Source organism: Jaminaea rosea (assembly GCF_003144245.1).
Source record: "Jaminaea rosea strain MCA 5214 unplaced genomic scaffold BDZ90scaffold_3, whole genome shotgun sequence".
NCBI lineage: Eukaryota > Fungi > Basidiomycota > Exobasidiomycetes > Microstromatales > Jaminaea > Jaminaea rosea.
The window spans coordinates 1,014,782-1,030,799 of record NW_020289977.1 but is presented as its reverse complement, the minus strand read 5'-3'; the positions used below and the strand labels follow the sequence as shown (position 1 = coordinate 1,030,799).

Below are 16,018 nucleotides of genomic sequence, written 5' to 3'. Positions count from 1 at the left end.
GGGAGCTGACTATCGCGACGCATGGAAACGAACGAGATAGAGTTTCATCAAAGGAGGGCAGCTTCTTCTTCGTGCTATCAGCAATCAGCAGAGAATCAAGGGACGAGATGGAAAGAAAGGTGTCCTGACCCTGCCGAAGGAACTGTGGCTGAGACAGCTCATCAGGGTCAAGACCACGCTGAACACGGTGCGAATGGGACACCGTCATGATGAGATTGCATGATGTCCGCACAACATGAAGTTTTGCCCCACCTGTCTACCTCCTGAACACCCTCACTCAAGCCCTCGTCTTACTGGCCCTGCCCCTGGGCCTCTCCCTGACGACCATCTTGTTCCCCTTCTTCCCACCGGGCTTCCTCGTCCTCTTGCCCTGCAAGACACCCCACTTGCTTCTCGGATGCAAGTTCGACTTGCTCTTACCACGACCACCACCATGCGGGTGATCCACCTTGTTCATCGCCACACCACGAACCTTGGGACGACGGCCGAGCCAGCGTGAGCGGCCTGCCTTGCCCAGACGGACGTGCTGGTGGTCGATGTTGGATACGCGGCCAATGGCGGCACAGCAGTTGACAGGGACGAGGCGAACTTCACCCGACTGAAGCTTGACTTGGGCGTGAGAGGTGGTCACCATCGCTGAGTTGGTTGCCCCATTTTCTGCTTCGCCCTCTGCTGCTGCCGCCGCCGTGGCCGCAGCCTCGTCCTCCTCCGTGTTCTCATTCGCTGAGCTTCCCTCTCCGAGCGGCGTCTTCTGCGCCTTCGAGCGGTTTGTAAAGGCAATGAGCTGTCCCGATGAGCCTGCACTGCGCACCAGCTTGGCGGGGCCGTTGGGCATGAGGGAGATGGCGTGGATCATGGTGCCGATGGGGATCAAGTGCAGCGGCAGAACGTTGCCTGCTCGAATAGCCTTGGTCCTGAAGATACCCAAGTCAAGTGCCGAAACGGATCCCTCAGCCCCCGACCCGCCTACAGCATCGTTGGTACGGTAGCTCTCGACTGTGTCCCCTGCTCGCAATCCTTCAGGAGCCAGAATGTAGCTCTGCTTGCCCGTCTCCTTGTGCTTAACAAGGGCAATATGTGCTGAGCGGCCAGGGTCGTACTCGATTCGGACCACTTCTTGGGAGCCAGCCTCCCAGCGATAGAAGTCTACTAGACGAATCCGACGTCGTACCCCGCCGCCGCGCCCACGGACCGTCACATGGCCGTGATGGTTGCGACCGCCCGTGCTGCGCTTAGCGCGAGTGAGCGAGCCTGGAGAAGAGAGCGATGATACGCAAATCAATATCTGCTCTGAAAAGAATCATCTCGCTGCCCCTCGTACTCACGCTCCGGGCTACCCTTGTGCAAATGCGGGTTCAAGTTGTACCTCACCCAACGCAAGGAAGGCGTGAGAGGCTTGAAGGTCTTGAATTGCCTATCCACTCTCACAAAAGGCGAGACAGTCTCCTGCTTCAGGCCCATCTGCGCTGCCAGTGTGTTCTCCTTCTTCGCCTTCTTTGCGTTCTTCTGGGCCTTCTTCTTCACTTGGCGACGTTCTTTGCGACTAGCCATGGAGGGAGGACGCCATTGGTGGGCTGCAGCTGCTGATGATGGAGGGGGAGAAGGAGTCTCTACGACTGAGAGCGAGTGAGAGCTCAGGCTGCCGCCAAGACCTCTACGAATGGAAGTGGTGGTCATTGAGCGCAGAGAGGAGGGATTGCGATGCAACCTCGCCATCGACGATGGTGCAGACGCCGCCGCTGATGCTGATGCTGTTGACGATGATGAGGCTGCTGCTGCTGACGTGCTCGTCGCCATAGACCAGAGGCCCCTCAGCGAGGAAGCTCGCTGGGCCAGCAGCGATGTCATGCTGCGCTGAGTGGTAGTTTGGGCGACGACACGACGAGAAGATGACAAGACGGAGGCTCAGGCGGACAGTCGGGCGGGCGGACGGACGGGCGAGGCGACAAAGTGAGAGAAGCCTCGACGCCCGCCTCCCTCTTCCGCTCGGCCCTCTCACCGCACACATCACGTGTGAACAGTCCTAACATCGCTCAAAGACGATGGTATTGATGAATCATGATCAATTCGTCTGTGCAGGACGTCAGCACAGGGGGAGCATAGAGTGTTGGCCAAAACTTTATAATAACCACCGCGCTCGACTTGGAGGCTCTACCCAACGGGCGGCAGTCGAAGCAGCTTCTCACAGGCGTTGCTTCATCTAGCCAAGTCGTTTATGTCGCGAGCCCATGGTGAAGGCGGTCAAGGACAAGATAAATCTTGGCGATAGGAAAGGGAAATGGAGGGGAAGGAAGGGGAGGAATGGAAAGGCAATGAGGGATGACTGGTGAGGGGTGAGGGGTGAATGGGGAAGAGGACGGACGGGGTAGCTTGGTGCGGAGGGGGTTGGCCAACGAGTGATGTCGTCGCTGCTGCATCGACCATCTCAATCTTCCTCGAATCTTCACCCGCTTCATCTTGTCTGCACAATCAACATCGACCCTGATGGGAATCGATGCTCCTTGTCATTGGGTGCACCCTGCAGAGAGGGGCAAAGTAGTAGATCGCCTACCAAACTGAGAACTCCACCCTCTCGTGGACGGATTGGTTCTGCCAGTTGGTGAGGTGAGAAGATGATGCTGCGTCGTATGAGTGTACAAAGAGAAGAGGAGGCTGGGAGCGAGCGAGGAGTCTAGGCGGTCGTTTGTCGACGAGCGCTTAGACTGGAGGGCAGGAGGGAAAGGGGGAAGACGGTGATCAGCAAAGGGATCGCATGTCGCTGTTCACTCGCGCGCCGCACTCACTGTTGCTGGGGTACAGCATCACGCGAACGCTGGCACCGAAAGCCTTGGGGGGGATGTTGGTACGGAACTTGGAGCGAACGACGCCCGAGTTGCCGTGTGCGCGGGTGACGCGACCCCAAATGACGCGGACCTTGGAGCCCTTGCGGTCGGTGGGAGCCTTGTAGACGTATGCAATGCGCTGAAAGAGGGGAAGGAGGGAGGAGAAGGTGTGAGCTCGTGCGTTCGGTAGTAACAGGTGGTTGCAGCTTGGTCGTCGGCCCACGCCCTCCCGTCTCTTCTCCAGCATGCGCTTTCAGCTCCATCCTGCCAATGCCCATCGACTTCTCATCATGAATCGATGGCTGACTTTGCCCATCGCCATACTGAGCAAAAGGATGCGACGTCTTGGCAGCCTTTCTCCCTTCCTCTCGTAGAGGCGCCATCTTCGAGCATCTCCTTCCACCTTGCCTCTCCTCTGCTGCAAGGTGACCTCCGCCTCCATGATCTGATGTCTTATCCCGCCACTCCTTTATCCCGTCTATCCATCGAGCGTTTCGTCCCCTTCCTCCCTCTCGCCATTCTTTGACACATCTTCATCGAACCTGACCTCCGCAGATGCTCACCTTACCAAGGTAGAACTGGGCGTCCTGGGGCGAGTCGACGTTGTCGATCTTGATGAGCGACGTTCGCGGGTGCGAGACGTGCTTGCCGCGCTGGTGGCCCATGATACGGCCCTTGGCGTAAAGACGAGTCATTGTTGCTATAAGAGGAGGAGGGAGGAGGGTGATGGGGATGAGGAAGAGAGGCTCAACTCGCAGTCGAAGGTCTCCATCCAGGCTTGGCTTGCCTCGCTCGAGTTCTCCCTGCCGCTCGTCCGCCCCGCCGTCGCTGCTGCGAGGCCAGGCCCTCTCGAGACGTCCCGCTCGCGTGGCACCGAGGGCGGTCTGCCAGGGCCAGGCAGGGCGACGGGACGGAACGCGCGCAAAATTTTGAGTCACTCAGCGCCGCAGCCGAGCAAGGTCATCGAACATCGAACATGAGCAAGAGGCTCCGCGCCGATGGTGTCCATTAGCATCCATGGCAATCAAGAGACAACGACGTCGAAGTGCAAGTTCCCTTGACAATCCTGCGTTGCTTTCAGCCCCTCTGCAGCCATCAGCCGTCGCTTGTCGCCCTGCGGCAGGCTCACCATGAGATGCCACTCGCCTCGGTAGCCTCGGTAGCCCACTTGATAGCCCACTCGGACCACATCTGCGCTCACTACTTCCCATCTGATCTCAATCTCAGTCATCTCCCCGCGATGAGTCGCTGCATTAGAGATGCCGTCGTCCTCAATGATGGCGAAGCTGCCGCGCTTGCCGCTCGATGCTGGCTCAGGAGCCGGGAAGATGGCAACATGGCGGATGCAGCGCGAAGTGGCTGGCTTAAGCACGGAGGTCATGCCTGATGGCGCTGTCACCAGCGTGCCGCCAGCACGGACGAGGAATGGACTGTGCGGAGAGCCCGGCGGGCAGGCTGGCGAGCAGGAGTGGTCAGCATCGTGCACACGGAAGCTGCGGCCCCTGGCACTCACCCAGCGTCACGTCTCGCCCGGTCACATCTTTCGCTGACGGCTCAATCCAGCTGCTTCCCATCACATCATACCACCAGACCTCTTCGTCACTAGCGTCGAGCACATTGGGCAGGTTGAACGTCACGTCCTTCGCCCCTGCCTCGAGCACCGGTGCTACAAGGATGTGGCTGCCGACGAGAAACTGCTCATCCTCCTCCAGCGTGCCGCGATCGCTCGTGTGATACCACAGCAGGGGCCGCAGTACGGGCCAGCCTCGCATCCAGTAGTCGGTGACGTAGAGTGAGTAGAGTGTCGGAATGAGCTGGTAACGCCAGTCGAGAATCGAGCGTAAGTGATTCGTCGTCGCCTCGTCGAACATCCATAAGGTCGTCGAGATCTGCTTCCAGCCTGAAGAGGGGCGAAGGGAAAGCGGATTCAGCGTGAGCTTCGAAGGTTGCTACTGCAGCTGGTCATACCCGCTACTGACTGTGCACAGTAAATCTCGTGTGCCATGCCGCCTGCTGGCACCACCTAATGAGCAAATCAGCGCTCGGTGAGTGGCCTCCCGCGAAGCCACCAATGTCGTGCCCGTACAGGCCAATGCCAAAGGAGATGCCGTACGAAAGAGTGAGCTTCGTGCTGCACTTGAGTGCCTGCCATGTCGTGCTGTTGTCGCCGCTCCAAGTAGCCCCAGCAAAGGCTTGCATGCCAGGTACTGCGCTACGTGTTACGATCGTTGGACGGCGGTCGGGCGCTGCAGCGAGTAGGGCCTCGTACGTCGCCTTTGCCATGCCCATCGTGAGTGTTGCCCGTCCCCACGCTCCTAGTGGCGTCGTGCCGCTCCAACCGGCCATGCGTTGGATCACCTCATCCTCGTCTGCACCATCTCCTTCCAACGACCAAAAGCTCCTCTCTCCATTCATTTCATCTGCATCATCTACCAGTGTGGACATCTCGTTGTTGTCAATCCAGACTCCAGATATTCCCTTCTCCACCACACCCATCCGCAGCAGTTCCTTCCATGCATCACTTCCCGCCTGCGACGAGAAGTCAAAGTAGCTTCCCCTGCCCGTCTGGCCCATGCTAGTGCTCCAATGCCACGTCCTCGACTGACCTTGCGGACCTGCTCGTCCGCGATCAGCCTGAGCATCAGGCGCTGCCCGCACGAAGGCATCCCGCTTCGCCATTTGCTCGTAAAGAGGGTGCGACTCAAGCAGCCACGGCTTCACGTTGATGATCAATCCGCACTCATTGCCTCGTTCCAGCTGATCGGCCATCCCCTTGGGATCGGGGTAGCGCTTCTCATTCCACTGGAAGTACTGCCTCTCTCCCGTTTGTGGGTCTTGACAGTACCCGCTAGAGAGATGCATGCCATCGATGGCGAAGTGCTTGGCGCGGGCCTCGCGCACATACTCCACTACTGCCGCTTGAGCATCCTGACGCTCCGAAAGTGTGAGGGAGCTGGCGAGGTAGCCGAATTGACTGAGGGGAGGGAGGTTGGGGGAGGCGCGCCATTGCTGCGCTGTCGAGCTTGAGGCTCGTGAGGGAGGTTGGGGCGTGACAAGATGAGCAAGCTGGCTGACAATGCCTGAGAGGTCTGGCTTGACTGCTTGCTCCTCGCTGGATGACCCTAGCATCACGTAGTAGTCCAATGGCCCGTGCTCCGTAGAGAATGAGTGGAAGTTTCCTGTCGAGAAGTCATGTTCTGCGCCCAAGTCGAAGATAGAGGGGTTGAGCGTATTGTAGTACACCCCATGCCAGAATCGGGCGGCCGAATCGTATATCGCAATGAATGGCGTCAACTTGTAGTAAGGGTCCGTCTCTTCCGGATCAGCAGCGAGGCTGTCCCTACCGTCAATGATATAGCGCTTGCCGACCTTGTTCATCGGCCCCTTCGCCTCACCAAGCCCGTAGATGTACTTTGTCGCTGAGTTCGCCGCACCTGTGTGTTCGTCAGTGGGCATGTATCCTTCGCTGCAGGTGTAGTGGTAGACTCGCCCTGAGATCATGTCGTAGGGGTATGCCCGTTTGAAGTCTTCCAGGAAGGGCGTAGAAGAGGAGCCAAAGTGCCAGGCCAAGCGGAGGTAAAGAGTGTAGGAGATAGTAATAGTGAGACCATTTGGGACAGGGCTGCGAATTGCGAGGCGCTTGGCCGTGGCGTCATGCTGTCGAAGAGCAGGGGCAAAGCAATGGCTAGTCAATCAAACGCGTCTCCGCAGCCACTCCACCAGCACTCTTATCTCACCTCAACTCGCCAACCGGAATGGTCACGCTTCTCCCACCTGATGCCAGTTGCGTCCCTCAGCCTGATACCATGGGGTCTGCTAGGAAGCTGCCGAACCACGCGCACCAATCGATAGTCGAGCGGATGGATCGAAAGGCGATGCTCGCCTGACGCGTCGGCTAGTACCACGAGCGGGCCGCCCTCCTCATCGCCGCCGCCGCCATTTACGCTGCCTGCTTTGAGCACTGACCAGCCCGTGGGATTGACGATTCGTGGCATCTTGCTGTATCACGGTTGAGCATCAGATGGTGAGGACAAACGACGCGCATGTGATGTGAGGCAGTCTAAAGGTTCCCTCGGAGTAGCGCACGTTCGCGCTTGTTAGGTCTAAGCGAGAGGGGCGTGGCAGCCGGCGAGGATTCTGGTAGCATCAGACAAGACGATGTCGTCGAGGGTTTTGATCAGGTGAAGTCGCACATGCTGCGCTGGAGATCACGTCGGGACTGCTTCGATACGGCCCTGCAATCTGGGTGAAATGCCATCGATTGGCCAAGGCGCCACGACCGAAACCACTATGGGGCAAGGTACAAGGACTTCGGAATGCTGATGCTCTGCCGCTTCAGGCCATCCCTTTTGCCACAGCTGCTGATGTTGCCAGCTACAAGCTCTCTGTCTCTCCTCAATCCACGACTTCATCCTCCTGCCCCTGCTCCTATCCCATCCCTCGCACACTGATCCGCTTAGTGCACGTTCTTGGGCGGCGTGTACAGCAACTTCCTCGCCTTGACGGGGGACCACTTCATCCTCTTGATGTAGATGCTGAGCAAGGTCAAGACGGAAAGCATGCAGATGGCCTGTGCTCCCATCTTCTTGCGCTCGTCGTGCTCTGGCTCTGATGACCAGTTGAGGAAGGTGACGACATCCTTTGCCATCTGCGAGGTGGTGGCAGGGGTGCCGTCTTCGTACTCGACGAGGCCGTCGTAGAGAACGCGCGCCATTGCGATCTTGGTGCCAGGGAAGTAAGGGTTGAAGTTCATGCCCTGGGTACGTGAAGAAAGAGGTATTGATCAGCTGCTTATTCTCGAGCTGGACGCTTGGAGTGGCACGCGCCCCCACTCACCTCTGGCATCTCAACGCCAGCCGGGGGGTCAGTGTAGCCGGTGAGGAGCGCAAAGATGTAGTCTGCGCCGCCGTGACGAGCCTTGGTGATGAGTGAAAGGTCAGGGGGCAGACCACCGTTGTTACCAGCTCGTGCCGCCTCCTCGTTCGGGTAAGGGGCGGGGAGGTGGTCGGCGAGCTTGCCAGGTCGCTGGAACATCTCGCCCTCGTCATTGGGTCCATCTTCGTACTCGACCTGTGCGTACGGGCGTGCGGGAGGGCACGAATGAGTGAGCATTGCATTCTTTGCTAGGGTTGTTCAAGTCGCTGCGTGGACTCACCTCCTCAGCCATTCCCTTGACCTCGTCGACGTTGAAGGCAACACCGACGAGATTCCTCCAAGCGATGCGGTCGAGCGAGTGGCAAGCAGAGCAAACCTCGCGGTAGACCTGGTATCCACGTCGAATGCTGTGGGGGAGAGGTGCGGGTACGAAACGTTAGTGGACGCTCCCGAGCTGCAGAAATTAGGGCGAGAGGCCCGTCTGCCTACTCACGAGGCGTGGTCAAACGAGTCAAAGATGCCGTTGTGGCTCCACGGGTACTTTGGCGAGTGGAGACCCTCGTCCACCATGTTGGCATGGAGGTTGTCGACGAAGGGGATCGAGCCGTACTGATGGGCGTACCAGCTCAGCGACCCGGCAGTGAGAGCCGTCGCACCAGCCAGAGCCGTCTTGGAGGCCCAGAAGGGCTGAGCGGACGATGAGGCAGCGTGTGTCGAGGCGGAGCGGGTCTGTATGCGCCGAGGAGGGAGTAAGAGGATGTCAGTCTTGATTGCTTTGCCAGACGAGATGATTAGAAAGGCGGGCAAGGCGAGAAGCAATAAGCCATCTGATCCTTGTGCCAAGTACGCACGCTTTGCTTTGCGGGCGCAGCTGCTGCCCTGAAGGCAGACACGCCAAGTCGAGACAGCATGGTGGCGTGTGCGGAGATGATGTGAGGATGAGGTGAGGTGAGGAGAGATGGAAGCTGGCGAGATGGTAGTCGTCGGCTCTCTCTCGCCTCGCCCCGTCGCTGCTGCTGCCGCTGCTTGGACTTGGACTCGGGACTCGCCCTCCTCAGGTTGAGCCTGGCTCGCGGCCTCGTGGCAAAATGAGAGGGCTTGGATTGATCAGGCCAGCCTCAGCCCGCCTGGCTCCGCGTTTGCCCGTTGGATTAGCAAGCACCGGCGTCCGCTAACCCCGCCCTGTCAGCTCTCTCACACGGCAAGCAGCGAGCCAGCCACCACCACCAACGCCTAATCCTTCCCACTCTTCCCCTCTCGTACCACATCTCCTACTACCTTGCTCGAACGCCCATCATGATCTTCCGTCACCTGTCACGCTCAGTGGCGGGACCATCACGTCTCGCTGCGCCCGCAACGTCTTCAGCCCGCAGCTTCTCCTCTTCTCGCTCCGTCTCCAAGATCATTGCATCGCAGCCACTCCGTGCAAAGGAGGCACCGACACCCCTCGATGCAGCAAAGGGCTACCCAGTCATCGACCACGAGTACGATGCCGTCGTCGTTGGTGCTGGTGGATCCGGTCTGCGTGCTGCGTTCGGTCTCGCAGAGGCTGGTCTCAACACGGCTTGCATCACCAAGCTCTTCCCTACTCGATCTCACACTGTCGCAGCTCAGGGTGGTATCAATGCCGCGTTGGGCAACATGACCGAGGACGACTGGCGCTGGCACATGTACGACACCGTCAAGGGTTCCGACTGTACGTGATCAAGCGGGTGGCGAGGCAGGCATACAGTGACAGCGCGAGGGACTGACCTGATCTGTCCATCTTTCATCGCAGGGCTTGGTGACCAGGACGCTATCCACTACATGACTCGCGAGGCTCCCCGTACCGTCATTGAGCTCGAGCACTTTGGTCTGCCCTTCTCCCGTACCAAGGAGGGCAAGATCTACCAGCGTGCCTTTGGCGGTCAATCGCTTCACTACGGTAAGGGTGGGCAGGCCTACCGATGCGCCGCTGCCGCCGACCGTACCGGACACGCGATGCTGCACACTCTCTACGGTCAATCACTCCGCCACAACACCAACTTCTTCATCGAGTACTTTGCCCTCGACCTCATCATGGAGGACGGCGAGTGCGTCGGTGTCATTGCCCTCAACCAGGAGGACGGCACCATCCACCGCTTCCGCTCGCACAAGACCGTTCTCGCCACCGGTGGTTACGGCAAGGCTTACTTCTCTGCTACTTCAGCCCACACCTGCACCGGTGACGGTATGGCCATGGTCTCGCGCGCTGGTCTCCCGCTCCAGGACCTCGAGTTCGTCCAGTTCCACCCCACCGGTATCTACGGCGCTGGCTGCCTCATCACTGAGGGCTCGCGTGGTGAGGGCGGTTACCTCCTCAACTCGGAGGGTGAGCGCTTCATGGAGCGATATGCTCCCACTGCCAAGGATCTGGCCTCGCGTGACGTCGTCTCTCGTTCGATGACCATTGAGATCCGCGAGGGACGTGGTGTTGGCCCTGAGAAGGACCACATCTTCCTCCAACTCTCCCACCTTCCCCCCGAGGTTCTCCACGAGCGCCTCCCCGGTATTTCCGAGACGGCCGCCATCTTTGCCGGTGTCGACGTCACGAAGGAGCCCATTCCCGTCCTCCCCACCGTCCACTACAACATGGGCGGTATCCCAACCCGCTACACCGGCGAGGTACTGCGCCAGACTGCCGACGGCAAGGACGAGGTAGTCCCCGGCCTCTACGCTGCTGGTGAGGCGGCCTGTGTCTCCGTCCACGGTGCCAACCGTCTCGGCGCCAACTCTCTCCTCGACATCGTCGTCTTTGGCCGTGCGTGCGCCAACCACATCAAGGAGAACCTCTCCCCCGGCAAGCCGCACCGCGAGCTCAAGGGCGACCAAGGTGCTCAATCCATCAACGACCTCGACTGGCTCCGCAACTCGACGGGCAACAAGACTGTCGCTCAGATCCGTAACGACATGCAACGCACAATGCAGAGCGACGCTGCCGTCTTCCGCACGCAAAAGTCCCTCGACGAAGGCTGTGAAAAGATGAAGAAGGTCCAGTCGACCTGGCAAGACGTCTCGGTACGAGACCGTTCCATGATCTGGAACACGGACATGGTCGAGGGTCTCGAGCTGCGCAACATGCTCACCTGTGCCATCCAGACTGTCACATCCGCTGCGGCGCGCAAGGAGTCCCGTGGTGCCCACGCTCGCGAGGACTACCCGGACAGGATGGACGGAACTGAGGGTCCGGACGGATGGATGAAGCATACCCTTTCTTGGCAGAACCTCGAGAAGGACCCGGTCAAGCTGGGCTACCGTGCGGTGGTGATGAACACGCTCGACGAGAACGAGTGCAAGACGGTGCCCCCCTTCAAGAGGACGTACTAAGCGCGCGTCGTGACGACGTGGAGCGTCTTTGTTTACTGCTTCTGTTCAGTCGTGACTCTGGTTATAATTTCATCTGACTTCATGCGATCCGAGAGTTTGTTGAGAGCGTGACCCAGGAGAGGAGAAGGCGGTAGCCACGGCTGCCCAAGCATCGTCGACGCCACCACATCGGTTCAGCCGCGCACGCACGGACGGCCGCCGGCGGCTTGATGGTGCGCTGTGGCTCCTTCGCCAGGGTCTTGATTGTGAGACAGAGGATGAAGATTCAATAATAGCGTCAATATCATGGCTGACTCCGAGCGCCGAGCATGTCTCCATCAGCCTTTGAGAGGAACGGCTTTCAGACAAATGGCTTGACTTGGCTCATTCGTCTCAATGACCTTCGTGCGTAGCTCGCTCACGGGTCTGCAACACCAGTCGTCGCAAGGCGTCCTCAGAGCTCGTGCTGCATCTTCCCCAGGAAGGAGGCCATTCCGCGGATTGTTTCCAATTTGAGCATTGTCTCTTCCACAATCTCCATGAGTGCGTGCTGCCACGCCCCTCCTCACCAGACGCGGCTTGCCGCTTTCGATCCCGTGCCATTACGATGCTGTCGCATCCTTTCTCGCCGACGCGCCCTCACACTCGGCCCCATCTTCGGAGCTCGTACTTCGTTATGACCGAGTGCTTGCTGGCCTGCCTGGCAGGCGTTGCCATTCTCATGTGCTAAAAGAAGGAGATTCAGCTACTCATTCCGGCGGATGGGACAAGACGCCGATGTCCTCGTACTTCCATGGCTCGCCTGCCGTGCCGGCGGGGCAGGATGGTGCTCGCTTTGTTTCTCAATGCCTCGCTGCCCCGGCCAGACACGCTGCCACGCTGTCGCGGATATGCAAGAACGGCAAGCTTGTCGCAAGCTCACTCATGCTGGCAGGAAGCATGCCACCACGGCCGCCATGCTTTGAACAATCAATATCGGAGGGTAGGGTCAGACTGCCTTCGGTGTCTTTGGAACGACTGCCCTCTTGCTGCTCCATCAGATCGGACGGCATCAGCGCAGATGCATCATCAATCACAACAGCGAAGATTGGCCAGCGACGCGATCCGCCGGCGGTAGTCCGACGCTTGATGTTTTGGACTTCTCGCTAGAGCCTCACGTACGATTGAAGGCGCTGCTCCTCTGTTGCCGTTCCGCCGTTGCCGCTCATAGCAACAGAAGGTTGCGCTTGATCTGCACCGGCGGCCGGCAGAAATGGCTTTCGCAGTGGCACAGCGGCCGCCGGCGCGGCACGGTAGGGGGGCGCCGCGGCAGCGGTCCGCTTCGCGCTCAACTCTGCCACCCCCTGGCCCATCCCTCGCCGATCCATTGTTGCTCGAGCTCGTTCGACACGCGCCTCTGCCCTCTCCTCCCCCTCAGATCTCATCCGTCATTGCAAGGACCCCGACTCTGAAAAGCCAGCAAGGACAGCCTGGTGCTCTTTGCTCTTTTCGCTCCTTTCATCTTTTCCTCCTATTCCCATTCATCCCGCCCGCTCTTTCCACACGCCTCTTCTTTTAAGTCGTGCGACATCAACGCGCTCACTCACACTCTTTCTCCTCACCATCTTCTCATCTAACGAACACCTCATTCACATCATCTAGAATCGACTCGAGCTCTCACTCATCGACATGCATTTCTTCACCGCCGCTTCGACGGCAGCTGCCGTTGTCACCTTTGCCTCGTCCGCCATTGCGTGCGGGCCTGGTCAAAGTGGCCACGACCTTCCCAACCGCCGCAACCTCGGTATGATGCACAAGAAGCGTGCTGCTAGCACGCCAACCGAAGAGTCCGAGGGCCAGATCAAGAGCGCCAAGGGACAGTGCACTTACTATAACGTGCCCGAAGTCGCCGCCATTATCCCCAACTACCCGACCATCTGGCAGACGGCAACCATCCCATCTAACGACACCACCGCACAGAACCTCTTCAACACGATCAAGAAGTCGATCCCTTCTGGCATCTCGCCAAAGGGAACGCGCGCTGGTGATTTCACCAGCGTTCACTACGACTCGAGCGACCCGGACTGTTGGTGGACTTTCGGCGAAGCCGGCCAGAAGTGTGATGTTCCCAAGCACGATGGGCTTCCCGCAGATATTACTATCTGTGACGAGCCTTCTACATGGGGCCTGACGTTCGATGACGGCCCCAACTGTTCGCACAACGCTTTCTATGACTACCTCCTTGAGAAGAAGCAAAAGGCGACCATGTTCTACATTGGGTCCAACGTACTCGACTGGCCCCTCCAGGCTCAACGCGGTCTTGTCGACGGCCACCACATCTGCTCGCACACTTTCTCGCACCCTTACATGACTGCTCTCACCGACGACCAAGTCTTCGCTGAGCTCTACTACTCGTCCAAGGTCAGTTCGCGCGATGCTGCCGTTGAGAGAGTGAGCTCCTACTGACAGGACCTTCCCTTCTCGCCCTCTACCTTCGCCTCTCACTCGTACGCGCCATCCTTCTCGCTGCCGCCTCGACTGGTTCATGACGACAGGCGATCAAAGATGTCATGGGCATCACCGTCGACTGCTGGCGTCCTCCCTACGGTGACATTGACGACCGTGTACGTGCCATTGCTACTGGTCTTGGCCTTAAGTCCATCCTTTGGTCCGCGGACACGACTGACTGGCAGGTCGAGCCGGAAGGAAACAAGCCCCGATCCGCAATCGAGAACAACTACGCCACCATCATCGCCAATGTATCGAAGACGATCGGCAACATCGTCCTTACCCACGAGATCAACGGCGACACCATGGACATCGCCATGGAGCAGTACCCGAACATCAGCAAAGCCTTCAACAACGTTGTTCCCCTGACGGCATGCATGAACTGGACCAACCCGTACGCCGAGGACATTACCTACCCTGTCTTCAAGGATTACGTCAAGGGCAATATCGAGCCTTCGGGCGTTCCCTCCCCTTCGGCCATCTCCATTTCCAACGCCGCCTACTCTCCCATGAACGGCGGTGGATCGTCGGCCGTGGAAGCTGCTGGCTCTCCCACGTCAGCGTCCGAGTCCAACGCAGCCCAGGCCGCGAGCTCTGGCTCGTCGTCATCCGGCTCGAGCGGCGCTGCTGGCCTCGCCGTCCCAGCCTTTGCCTTCATCGGCGCTGTCGTCATGGGTGGCGCTGCTGTTCTTGCATAGAGAGAGAGGCGCAACAGCAGGCTCTGTTTGCGCACTTGCGCACCGTTTTCGCCTTTCGGATTCGTCCTACGTGCTCTACTCCTGCATTGCTTCGCGCCATCCCCGTTCCTCACCATCGCTGCATCCGTAATTGTAGAATTGGGCTCGCTCCCTTGATTTCTCGCACACTCAATCAATGGACTCTCTGTGACATCACCCTTTTGACGACTGACGCATCCCATGGCTTGTCCTCACACACCTCAGACAAAGGCAAGGCTCGGGCTGATTGGTATGCAGGGCTGATCATTTTCCGTCTTCACTCAGGCTAGATCGTCCCATCCGGCCAAGACATCTTGTCCTCCGACATCGCCGCCGTCTCGTCCTTCATGAGCTGCGTGCGCCACTTCTGAGGTATCATGAGCGTCGCTTTTTTCAGGCCCCTCTCTGGTCGCAGTGGCCTTCTGAGGGGTAATGACAGCCTGATCCGGCCCTTGGCTCGACAGCGCTTCATCATGAGAAGCCTGCGGTGAGACTGGCTTGGTCGGCGCCGATGCTGCTGCCTTGCGCTTGGCCAACAGCTCGACCGTCTTCTTCTTGGCCGTCACAAGGCGCTGCGCTTTATCAAGATCGTCCAGGTCCGCATACGAGGCAGCTGTTGCAGCTCCCTGCCCTCGCAAGCGCGCAATCTCCCCGTCTAATCCACTCAACTCCTCTCTCAACGGTCCAAGCGCCTCCTCATCCATATGTGCCTTCAAAGCCTCCCTCGCGCACGTCCTCATATGATCGAAGCGCACCGGTCCCAGATTGGTGCCACCGTACCACCTGCTGACCACGACTAGCAGATCCACCGCACCTACTTCGCGCATGGCTTTCAGCACTCGATCTCCACCCCAGCGCTCCCCATCATCGTCGCTTCCTTCCTCTAGACCATAGTCGTTCGGCCCGCCCAACCCGTCACGGCCGCGTTTGAGCGCTAAACATCGCCATGCTTGTACATCGTGCGAGCTACCTCTTCTCCTCGGGTCCAAGTGAGAGAAGGCAGTGGGGAAAATGTTTGAGGGGAGTGAGGGGTGTACCTCGTTGGACAGGTGGTCCAGGATGCGCGCCAACGCAGCAGGGCTTGAGGAAGTAATTGGGTAGACGAAGCCGATGAAGAGGGAGTCGCGGTCCATCACCCGCGCGGATATTGGTGAGGTGGGGTTGGGGAGAGATGGTAGACCAAGCCACGAGTTGAGGGATTTGCTTTTGCCGCCAGTTGATGGCCTTGAGGAGGATGTGACAGCTGCGCTGGGCAACGCTGCCGCTGATGCTGCAGTTGAGGAGGATGAAGGCTCGGCATTCTCGCCGTTGGATGTAGGCTCGCCTGTCTGCTTGGCCTTCTTCTTCGCCCGCACCTGAGCCCATGCATCCGCGGCTTGCTTGGTCATGACCTCGCGCTCCATCTCTTCGTCCATCTCGTCGTCGTAATCGACATCGTCTCCGTCCAGGTCGGCAGACGCAGACGTCGATGCACGGGCAGGCCGTGCTGAGCTCTTTCCTCGGCGCAGTCGCTTGCCCTTTGCTGATTGCTGAGCCTTGGCAGCCTTCGGCTTGGACTCGCCGAGCTCCTTGCCTGCCTCTTCATCTTCTTCTGAGTCGCTTGACATCTGCCTCTTTCCCTTGCCACGTCTCTCTGGCTGCCATTCATCCTCCGTCGCGTCTCCCTCGGAGGACATCGAAGCTGCTGAGCTCGACGCGCTGGCCGCTTCGTCCGCCTCATCATCGCTGGGGCTGGCGGCTATTATGCGCTTTGACGCCACGGCAGCAGCTCGAGCGCTGCGCCTAGTAGACATC

At 59.1% G+C, this 16,018-nt stretch overlaps 7 protein-coding genes across 7 annotated transcripts; 2 read left to right on the top strand and 5 right to left on the bottom strand.

The window, feature by feature from the left end:
• Positions 1-166: 166 nt before the first annotated feature.
• On the bottom strand, positions 167-1,920 carry BDZ90DRAFT_231106 (ribosomal protein L2). The gene is made up of 2 exons (XM_025505721.1): positions 1,326-1,920; positions 167-1,251 (listed from the first exon to the last, which is right to left on the bottom strand). Exons 1-2 carry the CDS (start codon positions 1,846-1,848, stop codon positions 278-280), a joined length of 1,497 nt encoding a protein of 498 aa, XP_025363717.1. The 5' UTR covers positions 1,849-1,920; the 3' UTR covers positions 167-277.
• Positions 1,921-2,502: 582 nt separating this feature from the next.
• Positions 2,503-3,544, bottom strand: BDZ90DRAFT_231104 (ribosomal protein L35Ae). Its single transcript, XM_025505720.1, has 3 exons — positions 3,386-3,544; positions 2,784-2,961; positions 2,503-2,702 (listed from the first exon to the last, which is right to left on the bottom strand). Exons 1-3 carry the CDS (start codon positions 3,515-3,517, stop codon positions 2,698-2,700), a joined length of 315 nt encoding a protein of 104 aa, XP_025363716.1. The 5' UTR covers positions 3,518-3,544; the 3' UTR covers positions 2,503-2,697.
• Positions 3,545-3,800: 256 nt separating this feature from the next.
• BDZ90DRAFT_231103 (hypothetical protein) lies at positions 3,801-6,862 on the bottom strand. Its single transcript, XM_025505719.1, has 4 exons — positions 6,560-6,862; positions 4,802-6,479; positions 4,336-4,722; positions 3,801-4,277 (listed from the first exon to the last, which is right to left on the bottom strand). The coding sequence occupies exons 1-4, from the start codon at positions 6,815-6,817 to the stop codon at positions 3,847-3,849; spliced, it is 2,754 nt and encodes a 917-aa protein (XP_025363715.1). The 5' UTR covers positions 6,818-6,862; the 3' UTR covers positions 3,801-3,846.
• Positions 6,863-7,088: 226 nt separating this feature from the next.
• Positions 7,089-8,640, bottom strand: BDZ90DRAFT_231101 (putative CYT1-cytochrome c1, heme protein). The gene is made up of 5 exons (XM_025505718.1): positions 8,549-8,640; positions 8,191-8,426; positions 7,978-8,104; positions 7,659-7,892; positions 7,089-7,578 (listed from the first exon to the last, which is right to left on the bottom strand). The coding sequence occupies exons 1-5, from the start codon at positions 8,606-8,608 to the stop codon at positions 7,279-7,281; spliced, it is 957 nt and encodes a 318-aa protein (XP_025363714.1). The 5' UTR covers positions 8,609-8,640; the 3' UTR covers positions 7,089-7,278.
• Positions 8,641-8,958: 318 nt separating this feature from the next.
• Positions 8,959-11,319, top strand: BDZ90DRAFT_250440 (putative SDH1-succinate dehydrogenase flavo protein precursor, mitochondrial). Its single transcript, XM_025507692.1, has 2 exons — positions 8,959-9,393; positions 9,475-11,319. The coding sequence occupies exons 1-2, from the start codon at positions 8,994-8,996 to the stop codon at positions 11,040-11,042; spliced, it is 1,968 nt and encodes a 655-aa protein (XP_025363713.1). The 5' UTR covers positions 8,959-8,993; the 3' UTR covers positions 11,043-11,319.
• A 1,103-nt stretch (positions 11,320-12,422) lies between these two features.
• On the top strand, positions 12,423-14,419 carry BDZ90DRAFT_231099 (glycoside hydrolase/deacetylase). Its single transcript, XM_025505717.1, has 2 exons — positions 12,423-13,421; positions 13,556-14,419. Exons 1-2 carry the CDS (start codon positions 12,690-12,692, stop codon positions 14,204-14,206), a joined length of 1,383 nt encoding a protein of 460 aa, XP_025363712.1. The 5' UTR covers positions 12,423-12,689; the 3' UTR covers positions 14,207-14,419.
• A 329-nt stretch (positions 14,420-14,748) lies between these two features.
• BDZ90DRAFT_210386 (hypothetical protein) lies at positions 14,749-15,174 on the bottom strand (the record flags this gene model as incomplete). Its single annotated transcript, XM_025504071.1, has 1 exon — positions 14,749-15,174. A coding segment is annotated over one exon (426 nt), but the record flags the coding sequence as incomplete, so codon positions are not given.
• Positions 15,175-16,018: the final 844 nt, after the last annotated feature.

Excerpts from the sequence above, each read along its gene's own strand:
- BDZ90DRAFT_231099 (XM_025505717.1), top strand. The coding sequence starts at position 12,690 with ATGCATTTCTTCACCGCCGCTTCGACGGCAGCTGCCGTTGTCACCTTT. Across the intron at positions 13,422-13,555 it reads AGCTCTACTACTCGTCCAAG|GCGATCAAAGATGTCATGGG; the intron begins GTCAGTTCGCGC and ends TCATGACGACAG.
- BDZ90DRAFT_231103 (XM_025505719.1), bottom strand. The coding sequence starts at position 6,817 with ATGCCACGAATCGTCAATCCCACGGGCTGGTCAGTGCTCAAAGCAGGC. Across the intron at positions 6,480-6,559 it reads ATTCCGGTTGGCGAGTTGAG|CATGACGCCACGGCCAAGCG; the intron begins GTGAGATAAGAG and ends GCTCTTCGACAG. Across the intron at positions 4,723-4,801 it reads CACGAGATTTACTGTGCACA|GCTGGAAGCAGATCTCGACG; the intron begins GTCAGTAGCGGG and ends GCCCCTCTTCAG.
- BDZ90DRAFT_231106 (XM_025505721.1), bottom strand. The coding sequence starts at position 1,848 with ATGACATCGCTGCTGGCCCAGCGAGCTTCCTCGCTGAGGGGCCTCTGG. Across the intron at positions 1,252-1,325 it reads GCACAAGGGTAGCCCGGAGC|GCTCGCTCACTCGCGCTAAG; the intron begins GTGAGTACGAGG and ends TCTCTTCTCCAG.
- BDZ90DRAFT_231101 (XM_025505718.1), bottom strand. The coding sequence starts at position 8,608 with ATGCTGTCTCGACTTGGCGTGTCTGCCTTCAGGGCAGCAGCTGCGCCC. Across the intron at positions 8,427-8,548 it reads CTGCGCCCGCAAAGCAAAGC|ACCCGCTCCGCCTCGACACA; the intron begins GTGCGTACTTGG and ends CGGCGCATACAG. Across the intron at positions 7,579-7,658 it reads CTGGCGTTGAGATGCCAGAG|GGCATGAACTTCAACCCTTA; the intron begins GTGAGTGGGGGC and ends TCACGTACCCAG.
- BDZ90DRAFT_231104 (XM_025505720.1), bottom strand. The coding sequence starts at position 3,517 with ATGACTCGTCTTTACGCCAAGGGCCGTATCATGGGCCACCAGCGCGGC. Across the intron at positions 2,962-3,385 it reads CCCAGTTCTACCTTGGTAAG|CGCATTGCATACGTCTACAA; the intron begins GTGAGCATCTGC and ends CCCCTCTTTCAG.
- BDZ90DRAFT_250440 (XM_025507692.1), top strand. The coding sequence starts at position 8,994 with ATGATCTTCCGTCACCTGTCACGCTCAGTGGCGGGACCATCACGTCTC. Across the intron at positions 9,394-9,474 it reads CACCGTCAAGGGTTCCGACT|GGCTTGGTGACCAGGACGCT; the intron begins GTACGTGATCAA and ends CTTTCATCGCAG.